The sequence below is a fragment of the Pleurodeles waltl genome, chromosome 7 (assembly GCF_031143425.1).
Source record: "Pleurodeles waltl isolate 20211129_DDA chromosome 7, aPleWal1.hap1.20221129, whole genome shotgun sequence".
Taxonomy (NCBI): domain Eukaryota; kingdom Metazoa; phylum Chordata; class Amphibia; order Caudata; family Salamandridae; genus Pleurodeles; species Pleurodeles waltl.
Genome location: NC_090446.1, coordinates 131569587 through 131595556, shown reverse-complemented (window position 1 = coordinate 131595556; position 25970 = coordinate 131569587). Strand labels below are relative to the sequence as shown.

The following is a 25970-nucleotide window of genomic DNA, read 5'->3' as shown; positions in this document are numbered from 1 at the left end:
TGTTGTGTAAATAAAACGCATAATCGAGCCGGTGGGATTTCCGATAAAGCAAAAACTCAAGAATTTTTAATAAACATTCTGTTGGTGTTCCAGGATCTCCTTGCTGAATTAACATTGATTCAATTGCTGCTAATATTTTACATTGTGAAATATTGTTCACATCACATGTAAATAGCTCTTTTCTTTCTTTGAATGCTATTTGCTCAAGCTTGCACCCTTGCTTTACGTAGAAACTGTTGTTTCGCTCAGGTTTGTATGTGAATCAGTTGTTGCGTTTTTTCTGTGACTTTTGCTGGTGTGCATACGTGTATGCTAAATGATACATTGTTGCTTGCATAATTGATTACATCTTATTGAGTTTTCCAGTCTTCAGTTTCTTCATTTTCTTTTACATATTGCCCTTTTTTTTAAGTTCGTTTAATACATCATTTTTTACCAGTACCGTTTGTTCAAACTGAATTTGTACATTAGTTTTTATTTGTACAATATCAAATCCAATGTATTCACGTCTTTGGACAAATGACGAGGGAATGATTAGAAGAAACTATATCTCATGTATTAACATTTGATATCATTTATGAACTTATAGTATAATAACTAGATTATTTTACACAATGAAGAATTAAAGGAGAACCTAAATCTGCAATGTATCCAATGACTTCTGATGGATTTCTCACCTGAGAATATTCCCTGACCACCAGAATCAATCAAGAAACGTTTCCACAGCAGTGCTGCTGCGTGCCCTGAGGTGGCATCATGTGGCTTCACAGTGGTTATATATCACCAGGAAGTGACGGAGAAGAGACACATATAAGTGCCATTTCTGCACGCTGACATCAATTCTTTATTTTCTGCATCTTTTTGATGCAGATCCGTACCTCGCTCCCGTTTTTGTTTTTTATTTTTAAACATCAAAATGAACTGTGTTCTAGGGAATGATGATCCTACTGAAAATTACAGGTTTCAAACTGTGCCACAACTGCAGGAAGAAGATCTCAGTCATGGTCCCAGATGAGGTGCCTTTGGTGTCTGTGTTTGGGAAGTGACTAAGTCGTATTATAAGTACGCCTTCATGTATCTAAAGGCAATCAGAGATATGGATGTAAAGGTGCATGTCATTGAACACAAGAAGTCGAGGCTTTTGCGTAGGTCTCACTTATGCTCTGAGTCGTGGCTAACGCCTCAGGCTGCTCACGTAACTGTACAACTTCATGCTTTACCCTTTCTGGTAAATTGATGTCCAAATCCAGTGTGCAAGCATAAGTAAATGAAGCTCGTCTCGGCCCAATCCTACCACTGTAGCTCCAAGGATAAGGCAGAAGGGCTTAAGTTGCACACCTTTGAAGGCACCATTGGGGGCGTGGTAGCCATTCCCAGTCAGAACTGTGGGATATTTTAGGTTATTCTGTGGTGTAATTCTGTTGTCAAAAAATCAAAACTCATATGGAGCATCTCCAGGGGGGTGCTTCATGTAAAAAAAAATAAGTCTTTCTGTAAAACACACAGGGGCAAGGTAGCACAAATGACAAAAGATACACAGAGAACTTTAATCCCACCAAAAGACCAGCACATTGGGAAAAGCCCTGCATATACCAGGTGGTCTTTTACATTTTCTTCGAGGATAGTATTCACATTCTGTAAAATTGTTCTCATTAAACAACACAGCCTTTGATAGGCATGAACATCTACCCATACACCTTAGCGGTTCCTGTTTGTACATGTTGTGTGGCTAAAACAATTGCCTTCAAATGGAACAATGTACATCTACAACATAGTCACAGAGACACACTAGGACAGAAAAATACTGACACAAGCCAGGGCTTGGAAGACTTGATATGCATACTACATAGTGTGACATTGGTTTACACTTGCAACACATTGCACCAGTAATAGTGACAAGACCACAACGACCTGCCCTTTCTTGATCTCCTGCCTGGTCTCCGTCTTCTTTTCTTCCAATAACGACTGTTCCACCTTTTCCCTCGGTGTCCTATCCCTTCATCTGTTACTTCTTCCTCTAACCTCTCTTTCTTTCCCCTTCCATACCATCTTCCCCGTGAACTTCCGCCCACCACTCCCCGTTGTCCGTCTGTCACCCTTCCTCCTAGCCTCTCCTCCATGGAGTCCACAGTAGGGTACACGCACAGCTACCGATGACAGGGCGAATAACATGACCAAAGAGACAACATCCCCCTAACATGATCCATAAAACACCAAATAGATATTGACACTTGTCAAAATTGCAGACAAAAGGTTTCACATGAAGGACATGATATCGCTTTCGTTACAAAGTCCCACAAGCAGCAGGAAAGCCACAGTGGACAGGGACTTGCACATTAAGTAAAGAAGGCACTGACAACCACTCAAACACTGAAATTGATGGACTTGGAAGTAACAGCCCGTTCGGAAGTCGAACAAAGCCTATGCCCTCTCAGAACACCATAGCCAACATACAACAAAACGCATACTAGGAAGAGGATAGTGAAAGGCAATTAACTAACCCAGGTAGGGACATAGAGGAAGATACAGCATCCCTCCTTCAGATTACCTCCTTTTGGGGGAAACTACAACAAGCATACCTCATGCCACGTGCTAATGACAGGACAAATGGACACCGGTTATTGGGGGAGTGGGGACAAACTCATGCATGCTAACCACAACAGAAACCCCACGGATCTAGGTTAGTCACAAGACCTGGCGCTACTTTTCAGAGACTGTCACAGAGAATACTCAAAAGTAGTGAACAGCAGTAGTACAGGGGCAGAAAACTGACATTGTTTATTGGAAAGTGGAAAGAACCAAACTGTTTTCGGAGCCCATACCTTTAGGAAGACATGCTTTCATCCTGGGCACAAGGACCTCGCACATGGGTTAAGTTAACGGTCATAGGAACCAACCCCCTTTTGGCCCTCCCATCTTTAGGGAAACTCATAATATGCAAACAGCAGTCCTCCTGTGAAGTTATCCAAAAACAACAAAAAGCCAAGGAATTGCAGGGCAGTGAACTTTACAGACATTGCATAGTTTAAAAGGAGAGTGAGTCCGAGGCACTGACTACTGTCTAAGTATTTGTATTGGAGGGACTCCTTACTTTCTTTACAGTTCATTGACGTGTACACAAAAGAAAACATTGAAAAGATGAAGATACAGGCTACAAACCATTCACATGACTTCTTAATCTGTAGGTGTATTCTTTCCTATATACAAGGGTTTAGTTGACACCACCATCAGATGGGTTTCAAGTACTAAAGATCTTTAGATGCCACAAAACATCTCTGAAAAATCATTCAGTAATGGAATGACAAGTGCTTAAGTATCTCACTTGCTGAGAAAAGCCTTGGTTCCACTGACACTGGTGAGAATGGCTATTATCCAATCTTTTTGAAGAATGGCATCCTCTGACAGGGTTATGCTCTTCCCTGTAGAAGACCTATGCATTGTGAGGATGTGCTGATTACTGTTTCAGTGGGATCTGCTCCAGGATAAGGTATCTTTCAAGGGCAATCAGAATTTTGTGGAACTGTTATCTCCAGTGGAAATCTTGAGGAAGTCTAGACCTTCTCAACGTCTGTGTCCACCAGGGGTGGATACAGACTTAACCTTACTTTTCTCTTTACGTCAGCAAGAGGATGTGAGGAAGGCGGCTGGCTGAATGACCCCGGGTGTATCAACATAGAGGTCCAACAAGGAATGAGCCAGAAGCATTTTTGAAGGAATTAGGCATTCATATTCTGAATGTCAGAAAGAAACAACACATGCAGAAAGCAGGATGTTTTCGGTATGACTTGTAGGTACTGAGGTGAAGAAATTGCTACAATGACAATTTGAACATATGAGAAAAATGTTTGAGTTAACTTTAAAAAAAAAAATGTCTTTAGAAAGTTAAGACTTCAAAATAAAGACAGTCAATGGATACAGATCGAAGCAAATAAAATACTTCTTGTAGTGTAAAAATAGGTTTAGGACTTATTGCCTAATGTTAAAGGATGTCTGTACCACAGAGGTATGAAAGTGAACTGAAACTGTCGCCTCAGTGCATTGTATTTTCTTTTCAAAGTATGCGTTTTCAAGAAGAAGTAAAGGGTTTTAGAGCAGGCTATTTTTTTATACAGTCATAATTGGTTTTTGGAAAGATGTTTAATTTTAAGAAAATGGTTCCATAATGCAGCATATAGGTGAACGTATTGTGTTTATGAATATTAAGGAAGATCATGTGAGGGAGAAAATACTGTACATCAAGAGTAGTCAAAAATGAGTACTAAAACAACTAAAAATTCTATAAAAAACAGAGTGACAATCTGATCCAGTAAAACAGAACTGTTAATTCAATTAGTCCTGTCCAAGAATACTGCTGGAGGAAGGGTTTTACAATGAAGTCTATGTCCACATACCAAAAATTTTATTTAAAAAATCATCCTCTAAGCTGCTGCAGATTCCACTAGTAAGCTATCATTAAATTCACCCCTGGGCAACCACTGACGCCTCCCCTAAACTGTCATGGATCTACTCCTGACCAAAAGTTTCAGCACTGCGTCCATCATCTTGATGTGTTGCTATGTTCGCCCTAAGTGACCAGGATATGCCCAGACGTGGGTCCTTTGCTCACTGTGCCACTGGAGTCAAGCTAGCCTGGCTGATGAAGGGTGAAACCCTGAAACTTGTCCCAGGATGCTTGTTTCCGGTCCAGGGAGGACCTGGCTTGGTACTTAGGGCTGGACTGTTCCCATGGGGAACATGGTCAAGACTGATTTGCATATGGCTGGGTCCAAACTGGGGTGACATGGTGAGCAAAAGAACAATGGATTTAACCCAGATCTGTGACTGGGGGTTGAGTGTCTGAAAGGTTTCAGCACTCCGTCCATCATCCTTTTGTACTTCTACTCCTCACCACTCACAGGAGTTACCCCTGAGCTGCTATGTGTTGGATCCCCGAACAATCTACAAACCCACTCCAAAGTGACTACAGTTCTCACACCTAAGTTACAACAGAGTCTTCTATTTTGTTACTACAGATCTGATTTCACTGTGTTACAGTGTCTGCTCCTGATACACCCACCACAGAAACTGTCCTTAATCCAGAAAACTGTGGTCTGTTCTTTTACTGGTGCAGAATCTGTCTCAGTATCATAGAAACAACATGAAGCCAGTAGAAAATGTAATATTATTCAGGACTCTGTCATTTCCTTAGTGAGACTAAGTACACTTCTTCTCTTCTAGGAAAAAGAGATGCGGCGGAAACTGAACTACGAGCGCCTGCTGCAGCTGGATGGGCAGAGCCTGGTGCCAACTGATGAGGCTATAGACTGTCCAGTTTGCTACACAACCCTGGAGCCTGGCGAAGGCGTGACTCTTCGGGAGTGCCTCCATTGTTTCTGCAAGTAAGATCTTGAAACATGGACCACAGAATACATGCCCTAACTATCCAAAAAGGTATACTCACTATGCAGCCGAAATTACAGACTTGAGGGGGTTCATTGAATATTACTGCACCAGATTACCTTAGTGAGACTTTCCTAGACTAGGTTTTCCATTACTGCGGACAGCATAACGGCGTTCTTATGTCCATACTTCATTCAGATGCTGAAAATGTGTTTGAGGGAAACTGTGGCGGAGTAGTGGTCTTTATTTTACATCAAAAGGAATTCATAACACTGAAAGAGAAATTGCTTACTTATTCAACATACATATCATATCTGTAAAGCTTTGAGATACCTTGTTTGTATTTTGGGGACAGGAGACCTTATTAAGTTGATATCACCTCACTCAATGTCATCACCGACATTGAGTTCCTGGCTTAAACCTACAAATCATACTATCTGGTGTGTTAGTCTAAGTAATTCAGTGGAATCAGACAGACCACAACACTCAGAATCTGTAGGTGTATTCCTTCCCAGATACAAGGGTTTTGTTGGCACCACCATCAAGTAGGTTTCAAGTACTAAAGATCTTCACATGCTGCAAGGCTGAAACATCTCTGAACACACCATTCAATGGTTCCACTAACACGGTCGAGAATTTATATTATCCAATCTTTTTGGAGAATGGCATCCTCTGGGAGGAGTACCTTTTGCTGTGGAAGATCTATGCATGGTGAGAATGTGCTCCTTAGTGTTTCAGTGGGATCTGATCCAAGTGCAGCTAGCGCTCTATGGAACTGTGCTATCTCCTGTGGCATTCTTGAGGAGGCATAGGAAGGCATGAGGTTGCCACATGAAAGCCCAGAACTCGATACAGTGAATGTGATCACGTGAAGTGAAGTGGTCACTCTTAACTCCAAAGGAAATGGCTGAGTGCTTCCTTTAAGCATCTGCCTCGCTGAGCACGGGGAGGTTTAGTCCAGGAGATGGAGGGACTCAAAAACTCAGAATGCATTGTACCTATATATAATAGATTAATCATTTAAATGTCTGGTCAGTGACTCACATCTAAATAAATTAAAATGCTTCAATATCGAGTAAGAAAATAGAACACTTTGACATACAAAACCCAGAAGTGCTTCATACCTTCCAGGACAGATACCAACCACAAATATGTCTGTAGTCCTCACACACTAGAACTACAGCTAATATTGAGGCCAAAGGCTAGTGTTATTGTATGGGAGGATGTTCCGGTCTGCTTGGGTCTTCAGAGGCACATTCTGTGCTTGGGACACAGTCAGTGGGTTGGAGGTGGGAGAGTGATCGATCTAGTATATAACATGTTTAGTAGCCCTCTGTGTCTGTAGTAGTGATTTCAAGTTGCATAATTCATAGATTGTAAACAGACCAAAGCCCACAGAACCAAGTCCATTGAATCCACCTTCCAAAACAAATGCCCAGCCTTCACATTATTTTGTAAGCACTACTCAGACTGTTCTCCTTGGTGTAGCAGAGATCATGTTACTAGTCACTGCTGTCCAAGGTTTAGTAGCCCACTGGCATGCTGTATGCCATTGACTTGCTAGACTCTCCCGAAGCAAAGCAGCTAGAAAGCTTATCCGATTATTTCAGACTCAGGACGACCTCCTCTATCTCATAGGATTGGACTCCAGGGCAGGGTTCGAAGTCCAGTTTTCTCCAGACGTCAAAGACTGACCAAACAGTTAAACAGAAGCATTCCAGAGGAACCAGGAGGTCTGTGGAAGACGTGTGCTCACTCTTCTTGGTTGTGAAGACAGTAGTACAGCTCCCTTACCCTAATGTCCTGCTATTCCTGGACACCTGGTGGGCGACCTTGTGGCTCCTGGGAAGTCTCTGTTTTGTTATACTCCCCACGCAGGGTCCTCCAGTCAGCTAAGCCTAGGCTTTCTTGTACTGGTTTAGCAATTGGCTGGTGCTATCCAACTCCTTATCAAAGGCAGGTAGGTCTGTCTACTCTTTGCGAGTACGGCAGCATGGTTACTCTGGGCAACAAGCTTTGCGGGACATAGGTCCGCTCCTGAAGGAGTATGGCAATCAAGCTAGGTTCCTTTCATACTTATTATTTTGTCTCCTAATGCTAGTGCATAGGACCGCCTCAGGAGTAATTTAAATAGCTGAAGCAAGAACCAGTTGAGGAGACCAGAACTTATTCTCTTCTGCAGATCAATTAACTTCAGATTAGGACCTTCTGCGTGTAAATGGAATAATTGGTGGCAGTCGTCATTCGAAAATGTTTATAAAATCATGGAGTACTGGACTTTCTTGTCTCAATTTATTTCACAAACTTGAAAATGCACACAGTACAAATTACGTTTGCTTCAGTATGCGTGGGCACAGTGACTCATGATGGCAGCAACCCAAAAGCTACAACTTCCCTGTGCAGTATTTTGCATACAGTGTGTAATTGACTCCTGCTCCATTACAAGGTGGAGGAAAGCTCAGACATTGTGGTGTGAGGTTGTAGACAAAGCATTCAGAATGCTGTACTTCCCAAGAGAAGACTTATTTTCAGTTTTTAATTAGCATGTGTATAGTGCAGTCTGCCATATCATGGCACCACAGGGCCTTCTGGTAGTCTGGAGTATGACTTTACAAAAGGCTTCATCTGGTTTCTGGACGTTTTTTGTAGTTGTGCGGTCAGTTGTGATGAGTTATAGGTTGGATTAACATTTGTACACTGGACAGTGCTGCTGAAATGAGTAGGTGAGCTCAGGTGCAGGACAGTTTGTTTGTGAACTTGTTCTCTGTTTGAAGTGGGCTTGACTCTCTCAGATGAATTGTCTTGCTGTTATGTGTGATAGTCAAGGAGCCAGCTCTAACTGTTCTTTGCTGACCTTCTACAGTTCTCCAAAGGCCTTTTCGGTCTGTCATGCTGTTGCTTACTTTGAAACAGTCAACTGTAATACCTAAGCAGCATGTCAGCTGGTTTGATCTTTTTTACTTGGCATCCAATTCATTCACTGTCTGCAGGCCTTCCTCCACTTTTCTGTTATTTTGGTGGTACTTCTCTTGTTCTCTTGGCTCTTTTTCTTTCTCCCCTTCCTCTGCATCTGCCACGCACACACAGCCACTCTGCTAGCCAAGTATTGCTGTGGTGGTCTCTCGGCTCGTCCTGAAGAAATTGAACATGGAATCTACGTTGGATCCATAACTTTTACCCTTTCTTCTTCTCTCTTTCTCACCAGGGACTGCCTGAAAGGGACTGTACTTAACAGCCAGGAGCCTGAGGTCCCCTGCCCTTACATGGACGATAACTATTCCTGCACTGGGAAGCTACTGGATCGCGAGATCAAAGCGGTATAGTCTTGTACTCGGAAGCACTGCATATCATGACATCCTTTGCTTTCGACTGCCACCCCTAGCGAAAGTTGTTATTCAAAGTTTATTGTTAGTCTCATACCAGCAGATATCTTTCAGTAGGGTGACATTTGGCTCCTTTTCACAAAGACGCTATGTTTGGAATCGGGAGTGCAATCCTGTGATTGTTATAATAGGTTTAACTGAACTGAATCAAAACTAGAATTTCAAACATCGAAAAAGTCAGAGGCTGGAAGCGTAGTCCAGGTCATACCCAGCCACAAGACCACCCTGGTTTGAAAAAAACATTGAAACTTGTTAATGTATGGCCTGTCTAACTCTTCCATTGGCCTGACTGCAGTGAAGTAATTAAAGAACACATGGGAGTCTTATGCCCCATGATGAGTGGGGGAGAAGTACAACGAGGCAGGGAATCCAACAGTTACCTGAAAACAGAGCAGTTGCCTTCTCTTTGTATGACAACAGGCAGAGGTTGGTGACTGTTACTTGTCTTGATAAATACCCAAAGAGCTGGGGTGGTTCAAGGATCCAAACAGGTGGTTTAAAATTTGAGACACTACTCGAAATAAGGACCAGTACTTGACCTCTAGTCCTCGACGTGTGGATCTGGTTAAACATACCTGCCAGATTCTGTATGTTCAAAGGATGACCAACAAGCTATTTCGTAAAACCCAAAGACAGAACACCCTATAAGCCCACACGTGACATCATTCAGAGAGATCTAGCAGAAAAAACACATTTCACATCACCGTTCCCAGTGCCCCAGTGTCTTTTGGCATGAGACCTCACAGTAGGATGCAGTGTCATCCACGACGGCTTGTTGTGGATGACTGTTCGAGTTTAATGTTGCTGTATTTTACCGTCCCCTCTAAGGCCTCCTTACCTTTCACAAGTCAGGTGCCTGGCTCTGGATTAGGGATAGGATCAGCATATACAGTCAAGAGTGCACCTCTGAACAACGATTAGACGCACTTAGAAGGATTGGACACCAAGCCCCGGAAAGCTTTTAACAGTCTATAATCTCCTTTAGAAGAGAGACGCCCTTGTGACACTCAATCGAGTTTGAGTGCTCCTTCTGCAAAGCTTCTGCTTCGTGACTCGAGTTTATTTCCGAGAGGAGTACAGAGATCTCGCTGGGAGATGGACATCTATCTGTTCCAATAAGGTAGAAATCTTCTTTTGCAGGTACTAATGTTGGACAGTCACCCAGTAAATGCAGTCATAGGGTCAAAAGCGTGCACTCATCAGTATGGGCGAAGAATCAAATCCAATGCCTTGGTGTCATTTATTTAAGAGCACTGTTACAATGTTGTCCTACTTGTTCTTGTTAATTTTTATTCATACATTTTGGTGCTCCACGGTGCATATCTAATTAAGAGTATGTGCTTTGGTGGGCCATTCTGCAATTACGCTGAGCAGGCGATAGTTAAAAATCTATACTAAAGGGTTGATTGTGCCTGATACAAATGACAACAACACAAAGGGTGTCATACTTTAGGAGCTCAGTCTTTTGTTTTGGGATTTCTCCACAACCTTTCTGAGGGGAGGGCTCAGTGTGGGTTCTCCTTTAAATAATGAGGGCTCAGTAATGTAATTGAGGGGCTACTTTGGTATTTCTGGTGATTTTTGGGGACTCACGTCATAACATTGCACTCAGTAGGCTTGGAGTTCTGCCTTCTGTACTTAGCAGCCATGCTGAAAACATTTGAGCCCTAGTATTTAGGGCTGATTGACAGTGATTGTTGTACCTTGTCACTGTCCTTTGTCCTACTTGGGCACTTTGTGCTAATCTCCAGTTGCTGGTTTGTGGTACAACGGATCTCTTTGGTGCTTTTGGGATTCTAATACCACTTTGTTGTCATGGCAGCTGCTCAGCCCTGCAGAATACCAGCGCTTCCTTGATATTGGTGTATCCTTAGCAGAAATACGCAGTGTGAACAGCTATCACTGCAAGACCACCGACTGCCGCGGCTGGTGCATCTATGAAGATGATGTCAATGAGTTCTTGTGTCCTCTCTGTGAGCTCACCAACTGCCTACTCTGCAAGGTAAGGCACTGCCAGCCTACTTACTATTACCATGGTCCGTAGCTGCTAGAATTGCCATACTCCTCAGCTTCACCCTTTCTCTCCAACAGCTATGACCATATTGTTCTTCGCATAGCACAATCTGTCACTGCATTTTCTCCCATCATCCAATCTTCCTATCACATCTTCTCACGGATGACTACCTTACCATCTTTGTAGGCCCCTAAACTGATACAGCAATCCTCATCCTATCACCTCTCCTCCTCCTCCACCACCTTGCACTTCCACCTTGTTGATTCCCCATTATGCCTCTTTGATGGATGCCTTGCCCACCTAGCTCGTACTACGTCACAAGGTCCAAGGAGGTCGACTTGCAAATACTAGACATCATTCTCCACCAAACCTCTCACCCTTTTTGCTTAATTCCTTAGAGGGTGATGAAAAGTTAAGTGACCCTCCTTTCAGTATAGTTGAAAAAAGTCCAGTACATGGTGAAAAGGACAAGATAAACTTGATGCTGGGGACCGTCAGAAAAGTGCTTTGCAGAACTTGGCTATGACAGGTCATACATCTTGCCTGGTACTTTTCATGTGATATAAAATAAACACTTTCTAGAGTATCCTGGTTGCTAACATACCCAAATGGCCCTATTTCATTGTGGACAGATAGCAGGTTGTTTTATGCCAACTGACTGTCCTGGTCTGCAACTCAAATCTCTCCTTCCACACACTGGGAGAAGGATACGGACATTAGAAGCACTGCCCACTAGTGCCACCTTTAGAAATGAGATTATAGTGTGGATAATGGCAGACAGCTGGCAGGGCTCTCTGTTGAGTTAAGGGTGCGATGCTAAAAAATAGTAACAAAGAGGTAAATGTCACACACAGAGTGACTTTTAGAAATAAATCAATGAACAGGTTAGAAGACGATCAGGGGTTATTATGCAGATACATTACAGAAGCCTCAGCTAGCATCGTAATACTTCTTGGCATTTGCCCCGTAGGCAGCAGAAACACTGAGCATCCTTCTTGCTCACTCACCACATGGAAGTAAAAATGTGTCACACGAATTTAAAGCAAATCAAAGTATGTACAAAATGGCATGCAGCCCGTAGCTGGTATCCCCTTTGTTGAAACGAAGGTGGAATTCTCCACACCCTCCTCACCTATTGCGGCCACAGTTGTCACAAAGTACCCATGATGTTCTGCTGCTACCAGTCTCATCAACCCTTAAAACCACTAGCACGTGCTCATTCTCTTCTTTTCCCCTCATCATCGTCAGACCTATGCTTCCATGGCTACCCCAGTCCTTGCCATTGCTCTTTTTGCGCCACCTGAAACCACACTCTTAGCATCCCCACTTGTTTTCAGCTGCTCTGATCACGTTCCTCCTCACAACAACCATTCATTTTCTTGATAACACAAATTTCAACTATCATCCAGGCAGTATTATCCAAGCTGATGCCAAACTTCCTCTAATTCCTGGCACCTATTCTCCTTTCCTGGGAGCCTCCTCCTCTTCACAAAGGTTTCCTCCCCCGCTACTCCCTAACTAACCTCCATGGTCCCTTTACCTCCACTTCTATAATACCCCCTTCCATAACAATCCATCCTCACTGCCACCTCATGCTGCCAATCACCAGCCCTCGCCAACTCCTACCATGCCCTTCTTCACCGAGGTCACCAAAGCCTCCTCATCTTACCTCTGCCACTCCACATCAGCGCCCTTATTTCACCAGCATTATATTCCCACCTGGCAAATGGGACTGGCTAAAGTGAACAAATAATTACATCTCATCTTCTAAAGCCAGGAGGGCCTGCACCTACCAGAAGATTCACAAGCCTCCATCAATCTCCAGAGCCATAGTGTGCCTACCAAAACCATTCAAAATATATTTAAAAGTTCCCAGTGCCAAAGACAGGGTACCAGCTACAAGTGCCAGAGTCTGTGTACCCATTCCTAGGGTTCAGCCAGCGTAATAGTCGCTAGGACCATGCTCTGCACCAGCCACAAAATCCATGTTCTGCACCACCCTCCACACTTATGGTCCGATTCAGTTAGCAGGCCCAAGTTATCCACCAATTCCCTGGTCTAGGGCTGGACCAAGTATGAAGGTGATGATAACAATTAGTGTTTGCGTTTTCATAGGCTATTCATAAAGACATGAACTGTAAGGAGTATCAAGATGATTTGAAGCTTAGGGCGGAGAATGATGAAGCTGCCAAGAAAACGACAGAAGCTCTGGCGGTAAGTCCTTGATTTCCTTCAGTCTGTCAGTGTCACAGAGACAATCCGGCAAAAATGTTACCGAGAACGTCATAAGAACATTTTGCTTATTCGATGAGTGAGAGGTGGTGTAGGAAGTTGGCTCTGTATGTGCTATTTCAAAGTAAGGAAGAGCATGCACAGAGTCCAAGGGTTCCCCTTAGAGGTAAAATAGTGGTAAAAAGAGATAATACCAATGCTCTATTTTGTGGTAGTGTGGTCGAGCAGTAGGCTTATCCAAGGAGTAGTGTTAAGCATTTGTTGTACATACACATAGACAATAAATGAGGTACACACACTCAGAGACAAATCCAGCCAATAGGTTTTGTTATAGAAAAATATCTTTTCTTAGTTTATTTTAAGAACCACAGGTTCAAATTTAACATGTAATATCTTGTTTGAAAGGTATTGCACGTAAGTACATTAGGAACTTTGAATCATTTCAATTGCATGTATACTTTTCAAGTTATTCACAAATAGTTATTTAAAAAGTGGACACAGTGCAATTTTCACAGTTCCTGGGGGAGGTAAGTTTTTGTTAGTTTTACCAGGTAAGTAAGACACTTACAGGGTTCAGTTCTTGGTCCAAGGTAGCCCACCGTTGGGGGTTCAGAGCAACCCCAAAGTTACCACACCAGCAGCTCAGGGCCGGTCAGGTGCAGAGTTCAAAGTGGTGCCCAAAACGCATAGGCTTCAATGGAGAGAAGGGGGTGCCCCGGTTCCGGTCTGCTTGCAGGTAAGTACCCGCGTCTTCGGAGGGCAGACCAGGGGGGTTTTGTAGGGCACCGGGGGGGGGGACACAAGCCCACACAGAAATTTCACCCTCAGCGGTGCGGGGGCGGCCGGGTGCAGTGTTAGAACAAGCGTCGGGTTCGCAATGTAAGTCAATGAGAGATCAAGGGATCTCTTCAGCGCTGCAGGCAGGCAAGGGGGGGCTTCCTCGGGGAAACCTCCACTTGGGCAAGGGAGAGGGACTCCTGGGGGTCACTTCTGCAGTGAAAGTCCGGTCCTTCAGGTCCTGGGGGCTGCGGGTGCAGGGTCTTTTCCAGGCGTCGGGACTTAGGTTTCAGAGAGTCGCGGTCAGGGGAAGCCTCGGGATTCCCTCTGCAGGCGGCGCTGTGGGGGCTCAGGGGCGACAGGTTTTGGTACTCACAGTCGTAGAGTAGTCCGGGGGTCCTCCCTGAGGTGTTGGTTCTCCACCAGCCGAGTCGGGGTCGCCGGGTGCAGTGTTGCAAGTCTCACGCTTCTTGCGGGGAGATTGCAGGGTTCTTTAAAGCTGCTTCTTGAAACAAAGTTGCAGTCTTTTTGGAGCAGGTCCGCTGTCCTCAGGAGTTTCTTGTCGTCGTCGAAGCAGGGCAGTCCTCAGAGGATGCAGAGGTCGCTGGTCCCTTTGGAAGGCGTCGCTGGAGCAGAGTTCTTTGGAAGGCAGGAGACAGGCCGGTGAGTTTCTGGAGCCAAGGCAGTTGTTGTCTTCTGGTCTTCCTCTGCAGGGGTTTTCAGCTAGGCAGTCCTTCTTCTTGTTGTTGCAGGAATCTAATTTTCTAGGGTTCAGGGTAGCCCTTAAATACTAAATTTAAGGGCGTGTTTAGGTCTGGGGGGTTAGTAGCCAATGGCTACTAGCCCTGAGGGTGGGTACACCCTCTTTGTGCCTCCTCCCAAGGGGAGGGGGTCACAATCCTAACCCTATTGGGGGAATCCTCCATCTGCAAGATGGAGGATTTCTAAAAGTTAGAGTCACCTCAGCTCAGGACACCTTAGGGGCTGTCCTGACTGGCCAGTGACTCCTCCTTGTTGCTTTCTTTGTTCCCTCCAACCTTGCCGCCAAAAGTGGGGGCCGTGGCCGGAGGGGGCGGGCAACTCCACTAAGCTGGAGTGCCCTGCTGGGCTGTGACAAAGGGGTGAGCCTTTGAGGCTCACCGCCAGGTGTTACAGCTCCTGCCTGGGGGAGGTGTTAGCATCTCCACCCAGTGCAGGCTTTGTTACTGGCCTCAGAGTGACAAAGGCACTCTCCCCATGGGGCCAGCAACATGTCTCTAGTGTGGCAGGCTGCTGGAACTAGTCAGCCTACACAGACAGTCGGTTAAGTTTCAGGGGGCACCTCTAAGGTGCCCTCTGGGGTGTATTTTGCAATAAAATGTACACTGGCATCAGTGTGCATTTATTGTGCTGAGAAGTTTGATACCAAACTTCCCAGTTTTCAGTGTAGCCATTATGGTGCTGTGGAGTTCGTGTTTGACAAACTCCCAGACCATATACTCTTATGCCTACCCTGCACTTACAATGTCTAAGGTTTTGTTTAGACACTGTAGGGGTACCATGCTCATGCACTGGTACCCTCACCTATGGTATAGTGCACCCTGCCTTAGGGCTGTAAGGCCTGCTAGAGGGGTGACTGACCTATACTTGCATAGGCAGTGAGAGGCTGGCATGGCACCCTGAGGGGAGTGCCATGTCGACTTACTCGTTTTGTTCTCACTAGCACACACAAGCTGGCAAGCAGTGTGTCTGTGCTGAGTGAGAGGTCTCCAGGGTGGCATAAGACATGCTGCAGCCCTTAGAGACCTTCCTTGGCATCAGGGCCCTTGGTACTAGAAGTACCAGTTACAAGGGACTTATCTGGATGCCAGGGTCTGCCAATTGTGGATACAAAAGTACAGGTTAGGGAAAGAACACTGGTGCTGGGGCCTGGTTAGCAGGCCTCAGCACACTTTCAATTGTAAACATAGCATCAGCAAAGGCAAAAAGTCAGGGGGCAACCATGCCAAGGAGGCCTTTCCTTACACAACCCCCCCCTCCAAACGAAAGAGGATGAGACTAACCTTTCCCAAGAGAGTCTTCATTTTCTAAGTGGAAGAACCTGGAAAGGCCATCTGCATTGGCATGGGCAGTCCCAGGTCTGTGTTCCACTATAAAGTCCATGCCCTGTAGGGAGATGGACCACCTCAACAGTTTAGGATTTTCACCTTTCATTTGCATCAGCCATTTGAGAGGTCTGTGGTCAGTTTGAACTAGGAAGTGAGTCCCAAAGAGGTATGGTCTCGGCTTCTTCAGGGACCAAACCACAGCAAAGGCCTCCCTCTCAATGGCACTCCAACGCTGCTCCCTGGGGAGTAACCTCCTGCTAATGAAAGCAACAGGCTGGTCAAGGCCATCATCATTTGTTTGGGACAAAACTGCCCCTATCCCATGTTCAGAGGCATCTGTCTGCACAATGAACTGCTTAGAATAATCTGGAGCTTTTAGAACTGGTGCTGAGCACATTGCTTGTTTCAGGGTGTCAAAGGCCTGTTGGCATTCCACAGTCCAGTTCACTTTCTTGGGCATTTTCTTGGAGGTGAGTTCAGTGAGGGCTGTCACAATGGATCCATATCCCTTCACAAACCTCCTGTAATACCCAGTCAAGCCAAGGAATGCCCTGACTTGAGTCTGGGTTTTTGGAGCTACCCAGTCCAGAATAGTCTGGATCTTGGGTTGGAGTGGCTGAACTTGGCCTCCACCTACAAGGTGGCCCAAGTAAACCACAGTTCCCTGCCCTATCTGGCATTTGGATGCCTTGATAGAGAGGCCTGCAGATTGCAGAGCCTTCAAAACCTTCTTCAGGTGGACCAGGTGATCCTGCCAGGTGGAGCTAAAGACAGCAATATCATCAAGATAAGCTGTGCTAAAGGACTCCAAACCAGCAAGGACTTGATTCACCAACCTTTGGAAGGTGGCAGGGGCATTCTTTAAACCAAAGGGCATAACAGTAAACTGATAATGCCCATCAGGTGTGGAGAATGCTGTTTTCTCTTTTGCTCCAGGTGCCATTTTTATTTGCCAGTACCCTGCTGTCAAGTCAAAGGTACTTAAGAATTTGGCAGCACCTAATTTGTCTATGAGCTCATCAGCTCTAGGAATTGGATGGGCGTCTGTCTTGGTGACAGAGTTGAGCCCCCTGTAGTCCACACAAAACCTCATCTCTTTCTTTCCATCTTTGGGGTGAGGTTTGGGGACTAAGACCACTGGGCTAGCCCAGGGGCTGTCAGAGCGCTCAATTACTCCCAATTCCAGCATCTTGTGGACTTCCACCTTGATGCTTTCCTTAACATGGTCAGACTGTCTAAAAATTTTGTTTTTGACAGGCATGCTGTCTCCTGTGTCCACATCATGGGTACACAGGTGTGTCTGACCAGGGGTTAGGGAGAAGAGTTCAGGAAACTGCTGTAGGACTCTCCTACAATCAGCTTGCTGTTGGCCAGAGAGGGTGTCTGAGTAGATCACTCCATCCACTGAGCCATCTTTTGGGTCTGATGACAGAAGATCAGGGAGAGGTTCACTCTCTGCCTCCTGATCCTCATCTGTTACCATCAACAGATTTACATCAGCCCTGTCATGGAAGAGCTTAAGGCGGTTCACATGGATCACCCTCTTGGGGCTCCTGCTTGTGCCCAGGTCCACCAGGTAGGTGACCTGACTCTTCCTTTCTAGCACTGGGTAAGGGCCACTCCATTTGTCCTGAAGTGCCCTGGGAGCCACAGGCTCCAGAACCCAGACTTTCTGCCCTGGTTGGAACTCAACCATTGCAGCCTTTTGGTCATACCAAAACTTCTGGAGCTGTTGGCTAGCCACAAGGTTTTTGCTTGCCTTTTCCATGTACTCTGCCATTCTAGAGCGAAGGCCAAGTACATAGTCCACTATGTCCTGTTTAGGCTCATGAAGAGGTCTCTCCCAGCCTTCTTTAACAAGAGCAAGTGGTCCCCTTACAGGGTGGCCAAACAGAAGTTCAAAGGGTGAGAATCCTACTCCCTTCTGTGGCACCTCTCTGTAAGCGAAAAGCAGACATGGCAAGAGGACATCCCATCTCCTTTTGAGCTTTTCTGGGAGCCCCATGATCATGCCTTTTAATGTCTTGTTGAATCTCTCAACTAAGCCATTAGTTTGTGGATGGTATGGTGTAGTGAATTTGTAAGTCACCCCACACTCATTCCACATGTGTTTTAGGTATACTGACATGAAGTTGGTACCTCTGTCAGACACCACCTCCTTAGGGAAACCCACTCTGGTAAAGATACCAATGAGGGCCTTGGCTACTGCAGGGGCAGTAGTCGACCTAAGGGGAATAGCTTCAGGATACCTAGTAGCATGATCCACTACTACTAGGATATACATATTTCCTGAGGCTGTGGGAGGTTCTAGTGGACCAACTATGTCCACACCCACTCTTTCAAAGGGGACCCCACCACTGGAAGTGGAATGAGGGGGGCCTTTGGGTGCCCACCTGTCTTACCACTGGATTGACAGGTGGGGCAGGAGAGGCAAAACTCCTTAACCTTCTGGGACATATTGGGCCAGTAGAAGTGGTTGACTAACCTCTCCCACGTCTTGGTTTGTCCCAAATGCCCAGCAAGGGGAATATCATGGGCTAAGGTCAGAATAAACTCTCTGAACGACTGAGGCACTACCACTCTCCTAGTGGCACCAGGTTTGGGGTCTCTGGCCTCAGTGTACAGGAGTCCATCTTCCCAATAGACCCTATGTGTTCCATTTTTCTTGCCCTTGGACTCTTCAGCAGCTTGCTGCCTAAGGCCTTCAAGAGAGGGACAGGTTTCTTGTCCCTTACACAGCTCCTCCCTTGAGGGTCCCCCTGGGCCTAAGAGCTCAACCTGATAAGGTTCAAGCTCCAAAGGCTCAGTTCCCTCAGAGGGCAGAACTTCTTCCTGAGAAGAGAGGTTCTCTTTTTCTGACTGTGTTGCAGTTGGTTTCCCAACTGACTTTCCTTTTCTCTTGGTAGGCTGGGCCATTTTTCCAGACTCCAGCTCTACTTTTTCACCCTGTGCCTTGCATTGTGCTCTTGTTTTTACACACACCAGTTCAGGGATACCCAGCATGGCTGCATGGGTTTTTAGTTCTACCTCAGCCCATGCGGAGGACTCCAGGTCATTTCCAAGCAGACAGTCTACTGGGATGTTTGAGGAGACCACCACCTGTTTCAGGCCATTGACCCCTCCCCATTCTAAAGTTACCATTGCCATGGGATGTGCTTTAGTCTGATTGTCAGCGTTGGTGACTGTATAAGTTTTTCCAGTCAGGTATTGGCCAGGGGAAACCAGTTTCTCTGTCACCATGGTGACACTGGCACCTGTATCCCTCAGGCCCTCTACACTTGTCCCATTAATAAAGAGCTGCTGCCTGTATTTTTGCATGTTAGGCGGCCAGGCAGCTAGTGTGGCTAAATCCACCCCACCCTCAGAGACTAGAGTAGCTTCAGTGTGGACCCTGATTTGCTCTGGGCACACTGTTGATCCCACTTGGAGACTAGCCATTCCAGTGTTACCTGGATTGGAGTTTGGAGTGGAACTTTTCTTGGGACAGGCCTTGTCTCCAGTTTGGTGTCCAGACTGACTACAGTTTCGACACCAGGCCTTTTTGGGATCAAAGTTTTTACCCTTGTACCCAGGATTGGTTTGTGAAGAGGCTCTGGGCCCACCCTCCTGTGCAGGTTTTTGGGGGCCTGTAGAAGACTCTTTACTATTTTTATTTTTGGCTGTCTCACCACCCTTCCCCTGGGGAGGTTTTGTGACCCCTTTCTTTTGGTCACCCCCTGTGGAAGTTTTGCACACCCTAGTCTTGACCCAATGGTCCGCCTTCTTTCCCAATTCTTGGGGAGAAATTGGTCCTAGGTCTACCAGATGCTGATGCAGTTTATCATTCAAACAATTACTTAACAGGTGTTCTTTCACAAATAAATTGTACAGCCCATTATAATTACTTACACCACTGCCTTGAATCCAACCATCTAGTGTTTTTACTGAGTAGTCTACAAAGTCAACCCAGGTCTGGCTCGAGGATTTTTGAGCCCCCCTGAATCTAATCCTATACTCCTCAGTGGAGAATCCAAAGCCCTCAATCAGGGTACCCTTCATGAGGTCATAAGATTCTGCATCTTTTCCAGAGAGTGTGAGGAGTCTATCCCTACACTTTCCTGTGAACATTTCCCAAAGGAGAGCACCCCAGTGAGATCTGTTCACTTTTCTGGTTACACAAGCCCTCTCAAAAGCTGTGAACCATTTGGTGATGTCATCACCATCTTCATATTTAGTTACAATCCCTTTAGGGATTTTCAACATGTCAGGAGAATCTCTGACCCTAGTTATGTTGCTGCCACCATTGATGGGTCCTAGGCCCATCTCTTGTCTTTCCCTCTCTATGGCTAGGATCTGTCTTTCCAAAGCCAATCTTTTGGCCATCCTGGCTAACTGGATGTCCTCTTCACTGGAGTTATCCTCAGTGATTTCAGAGTTGTTGGTCCTTCCTGTGAGGGAACCAGCATCTCTGACTATTATTTGTGGAGTCAGGACTTGAGAAGCCCTGCTCTCCCTAAGTAGGACTGGAGGGGGGGAAATTTCCCTCCAAGTCACTATCTTCATCCTCTGTGTTGCCATCCTCAGAGGGGTTGGCCTTTTCAAACTTTGCCAAAAGCTCCTGGAGCTGTACTTTGGTAGGTTTGGGGCCCATTGCTATTTTCTTTAGTTTACAGAGTGACCTTAGCTCTCTCATCTGTAGATGGAGGTAAGGTGTGGTGTCGAGTTCCACCACAGTCACACCTGTGCTAGACATTTTGCTTCTAAAAGTTGGAATACTTTTTAAGAATCTAAAACTGGTTCTAGAATCTAATTCAAACTTTTACAAACTTTTAAACTCTAAAAGAAATGCTAAACAGGATCTAACACAAGGCCCTAGCAGGTCTTTTAAGAATTTAGAAAACTTTTCAAATTGCAAAAATCAATTTCTAATGACAATTTTGGAATTTGTCGTGTGATCAGGTATTGGCTGAGTAGTCCAGCAAATGCAAAGTCTTGTACCCCACCGCTGATCCACCAATGTAGGAAGTTGGCTCTGTATGTGCTATTTCAAAGTAAGGAATAGCATGCACAGAGTCCAAGGGTTCCCCTTAGAGGTAAAATAGTGGTAAAAAGAGATAATACCAATGCTCTATTTTGTGGTAGTGTGGTCGAGCAGTAGGCTTATCCAAGGAGTAGTGTTAAGCATTTGTTGTACATACACATAGACAATAAATGAGGTACACACACTCAGAGACAAATCCAGCCAATAGGTTTTGTTATAGAAAAATATATTTTCTTAGTTTATTTTAAGAACCACAGGTTCAAATTTAACATGTAATATCTTGTTTGAAAGGTATTGCAGGTAAGTACATTAGGAACTTTGAATCATTTCAATTGCATGTATACTTTTCAAGTTATTCACAAATAGTTATTTAAAAAGTGGACACAGTGCAATTTTCACAGTTCCTGGGGGAGGTAAGTTTTTGTTAGTTTTACCAGGTAAGTAAGACACTTACAGGGTTCAGTTCTTGGTCCAAGGTAGCCAACCGTTGGGGGTTCAGAGCAACCCCAAAGTTACCACACCAGCAGCTCAGGGCCGGTCAGGTGCAGAGTTCAAAGTGGTGCCCAAAACGCATAGGCTTCAATGGAGAGAAGGGGGTGCCCCGGTTCCGGTCTGCTTGCAGGTAAGTACCCGCGTCTTCGGAGGGCAGACCAGGGGGGTTTTGTAGGGCACCGGGGGGGGACACAAGCCCACACAGAAATTTCACCCTCAGCGGCGCGGGGGCGGCCGGGTGCAGTGTTAGAACAAGCGTCGGGTTCGCAATGTAAGTCAATGAGAGATCAAGGGATCTCTTCAGCGCTGCAGGCAGGCAAGGGGGGGGCTTCCTCGGGGAAACCTCCACTTGGGCAAGGGAGAGGGACTCCTGGGGGTCACTTCTGCAGTGAAAGTCCGGTCCTTCAGGTCCTGGGGGCTGCGGGTGCAGGGTCTTTTCCAGGCGTCGGGACTTAGGTTTCAGAGAGTCGCGGTCAGGGGAAGCCTCGGGATTCCCTCTGCAGGCGGCGCTGTGGGGGCTCAGGGGGGACAGGTTTTGGTACTCACAGTCGTAGAGTAGTCCGGGGGTCCTCCCTGAGGTGTTGGTTCTCCACCAGCCGAGTCGGGGTCGCCGGGTGCAGTGTTGCAAGTCTCACGCTTCTTGCGGGGAGATTGCAGGGTTCTTTAAAGCTGCTTCTTGAAACAAAGTTGCAGTCTTTTTGGAGCAGGTCCGCTGTCCTCGGGAGTTTCTTGTCGTCGTCGAAGCAGGGCAGTCCTCAGAGGATGCAGAGGTCGCTGGTCCCTTTGGAAGGCGTCGCTGGAGCAGAGTTCTTTGGAAGGCAGGAGACAGGCCGGTGAGTTTCTGGAGCCAAGGCAGTTGTTGTCTTCTGGTCTTCCTCTGCAGGGGTTTTCAGCTAGGCAGTCCTTCTTCTTGTTGTTGCAGGAATCTAATTTTCTAGGGTTCAGGGTAGCCCTTAAATACTAAATTTAAGGGCGTGTTTAGTTCTGGGGGGTTAGTAGCCAATGGCTACTAGCCCTGAGGGTGGGTACACCCTCTTTGTGCCTCCTCCCAAGGGGAGGGGGTCACAATCCTAACCCTATTGGGGGAATCCTCCATCTGCAAGATGGAGGATTTCTAAAAGTTAGTCACCTCAGCTCAGGACACCTTAGGGGCTGTCCTGACTGGCCAGTGACTCCTCCTTGTTGCTTTCTTTGTTCCCTCCAACCTTGCCGCCAAAAGTGGGGGCCGTGGCCGGAGGGGGCGGGCAACTCCACTAAGCTGGAGTGCCCTGCTGGGCTGTGACAAAGGGGTGAGCCTTTGAGGCTCACCGCCAGGTGTTACAGCTCCTGCCTGGGGGAGGTGTTAGCATCTCCACCCAGTGCAGGCTTTGTTACTGGCCTCAGAGTGACAAAGGCACTCTCCCCATGGGGCCAGCAACATGTCTCTAGTGTGGCAGGCTGCTGGAACTAGTCAGCCTACACAGACAGTCGGTTAAGTTTCAGGGGGCACCTCTAAGGTGCCCTCTGGGGTGTATTTTGCAATAAAATGTACACTGGCATCAGTGTGCATTTATTGTGCTGAGAAGTTTGATACCAAACTTCCCAGTTTTCAGTGTAGCCATTATGGTGCTGTGGAGTTCGTGTTTGACAAACTCCCAGACCATATACTCTTATGGCTACCCTGCACTTACAATGTCTAAGGTTTTGTTTAGACACTGTAGGGGTACCATGCTCATGCACTGGTACCCTCACCTATGGTATAGTGCACCCTGCCTTAGGGCTGTAAGGCCTGCTAGAGGGGTGACTGACCTATACTTGCATAGGCAGTGAGAGGCTGGCATGGCACCCTGAGGGGAGTGCCATGTCGACTTACTCGTTTTGTTCTCACTAGCACACACAAGCTGGCAAGCAGTGTGTCTGTGCTGAGTGAGAGGTCTCCAGGGTGGCATAAGACATGCTGCAGCCCTTAGAGACCTTCCTTGGCATCAGGGCCCTTGGTACTAGAAGTACCAGTTACAAGGGACTTATCTGGATGCCAGGGTCTGCCAATTGTGGATACAAAAGTACAGGTTAGGGAAAGAACACTGGTGCTGGGGCCTGGTTAGCAGGCCTCAGCACACTTTCAATTGTAAACATAGCATCAGCAAAGGCAAAAAGTCAGGGGGCAACCATGCCAAGGAGGCATTTCCTTACAGGTGGCTTCAATAATAGAGGGTTGCCTTTGCTCCATATCCACCCCCCCTCCTCCACGCACTTTTGGTTAGATTGTGCTCTGCTTTGGTGGTGAAGGGTGCCCCAGTGTTACTTTAATTACCAATTATATTTTAAATCTGCAGTTTCTGCATGAGCATTTTGGGACGTCTGACATACAGAGTGTTGCAGTAGCTGCTCCTTCAGAGGATCAGGGATGTTCAGTGACACTACTCAATGTTTGACTGGAGTAGTGAAAGACCTCCCTTAGCACTGTTTACTTGTGCTTTACTCCCTCAACCACCGTGTTTACATATGTTCAAAGGAGAGCCCTTACTCAGACAAGACACTGAACTGTCACCTAGCTGTCTGAACCAGATGAAGCTAAGGGTGTTCATAGTTTCACTGGTTTTTCATCTGCTATTTTGCTGCAGAAGTGGCTTTCCTTATTCAGTAGGTTAAGCTCCAAATACTGTCTTCATGCTCCAGGTTCACACTGCAACCAAAGGTGGGTGGGTGTCACCTGTGTAGACCTGCAAGTGAAGGTTATGCAACTCAAAGATCTTGGCTCATGCAAGTACATATCGGCTGTGTTGACTATAGATCATAAGAAAGGACTTTATTCTGAACATTGTGGTGCGCTATCTTGCAGTTGTGTGAGTACAGCCTGGTGGTTTAGTGCATTATGTGCTGTGGAACAATTATGGCTTCTGGCAGGTCCTTGTTCAGTTGTTTCGGACTCTTTCTCATATTTGTCTGAAGCTCGGCTGACATTCATGACATGATCTGTTGAACTACACACAACCATGACGTTTTCATCCAGGATTTTGCTCTGTTAAGAAAGTTTGAGACAGTGCTGTTGGCATGATCATTGGGACCAAATGAAGTTTTTCCCGGAGGAGAGTAAAAGCAAGTTTAGTGGCACTGGGTCATTATCCTAAGATAATAGAGAGCAGAGCTTTCCCACAGGTTTTTTTTATAGGCTCATGCAAGACCCTGAAGTTTGTCTTCAATTGTGTGGATGCTGGAGGCTTACAGCAGTAATTGTCACACATACTTAGATCTTACCCAGCAGTCATTACTGGGATTAAACAGATTTTGCCAATTTACAGCCTGATATAGGGTTTGGCTGCTAATGGTTTTTGTAGTAAATGCTTACTCTATGGTGGTGGAAATTCCACTGGATTTAGACCCCCCCTTAACTGCCAAACTTTACACCAGAGCCCTAGGCCAGCAGAGCTACACTGCAGCTGAATCAAATATTACAGGCTTACTCATTGAACAGAAATGCAATCAAGGACATGTTACCCTCCATAGTAACTATGAATCCTTGACGTCCTTTCCTTCAAACACACGGAGAGCCCTTTCGTTTTAAAGCGGAACCAATTCACCGGCCTCACGGTAAGGAATAGAGGCCTGTGTGCATGTATGGCCATACCCCCGCCCTGTCCCTTATTGTTACCCGAGTCCTCACTATCCACTTCCTTTCCTTACAGCCTAGCCAGATAAGTTACGAGTGAAAATTGGGAATGTAGTGAAACTTTGCCAGGGGAAAATACTTTGCATATTCCTAGATAAGTATACAGCAAAATCCTGGCCTAGGAAGTTCAGAAGAAGAGGCTGGACATGCAGCAATAGTTAGGGATTTGGGGCGTTCACCCCATAATGCCAATGCAGGCGATATTTGGAACATGGGGTGGAACTACAATAGTGTTTGGCACCGCGTGCTTCACAATCAAACATCGTAACCTCTGTTGAACCGAAGATGCCTGGACCAAGTAAAGGCTAAAGCTGAACTCAAGTCATGTTGTTGAGGGTTAAAGTGAGCGACCTGTGGAGACCTATATATGGCAGCATTAGAATATCGTGCAGTCTTGTTTATGCTTTTTTTAGGCAGTGAAAAACAAATTTAATTTTTTATTAATATCTCTATATGCCCGTCCAGTTGGTGACAGAAAAAAGGCCATTTGCTCCAATCGGTTGCACATACAGTGAAAATGTTAGCTTCTGACAAGCCAGGCTGTGCTTATGCTTTTTTTTTTTACTTCAGTAATAGGCTTAGCAAAGTTTGGCAGATATGAATAATCATTTCCTTCCACTTGAATTAGAAGATCTGAAACCTTAAGAACTTCCAAGCAGAAGTTGTGGTGGGAGAGCAAAACCAGGTTGGAAAATCAAATATGCAACGGCCAGAAAGATGCAGTGCATATTATGTCCAGGGTGTTGGCAATGTTTCACTTTTTAGAAAAATCTTTTGATTTGGTGTTTAGTGGAAAGACATCGAGTAATTAGTGGACCTATACAGTTGTACAGCACTCTTTAGGGAATTCCTTCTTTCATAGAGGCGCAAAAGGAACTGGGGAAACTCCCTGTTGCGGATTATAAACTAAAGGATTACTGAGTCATCGGTTATTCTT

The 25970-nt window shown here is 45.8% G+C and overlaps 1 protein-coding gene across 2 annotated transcripts in view; it reads left to right on the top strand.

Moving 5' to 3' along the window:
* The window catches only part of RBCK1 (RANBP2-type and C3HC4-type zinc finger containing 1), a 139107-nt gene that overhangs the window by 101475 nt on the left and 11662 nt on the right, over positions 1-25970 (top strand). For both annotated transcript variants that reach the window (XM_069243322.1, XM_069243323.1), the window contains exons 8-11: positions 5218-5378; positions 8585-8696; positions 10585-10764; positions 12892-12990. In XM_069243322.1, the coding sequence (XP_069099423.1) occupies positions 5218-5378; positions 8585-8696; positions 10585-10764; positions 12892-12990 (552 nt within the window). The remainder of the gene's footprint in view (positions 1-5217; positions 5379-8584; positions 8697-10584; positions 10765-12891; positions 12991-25970) is intronic.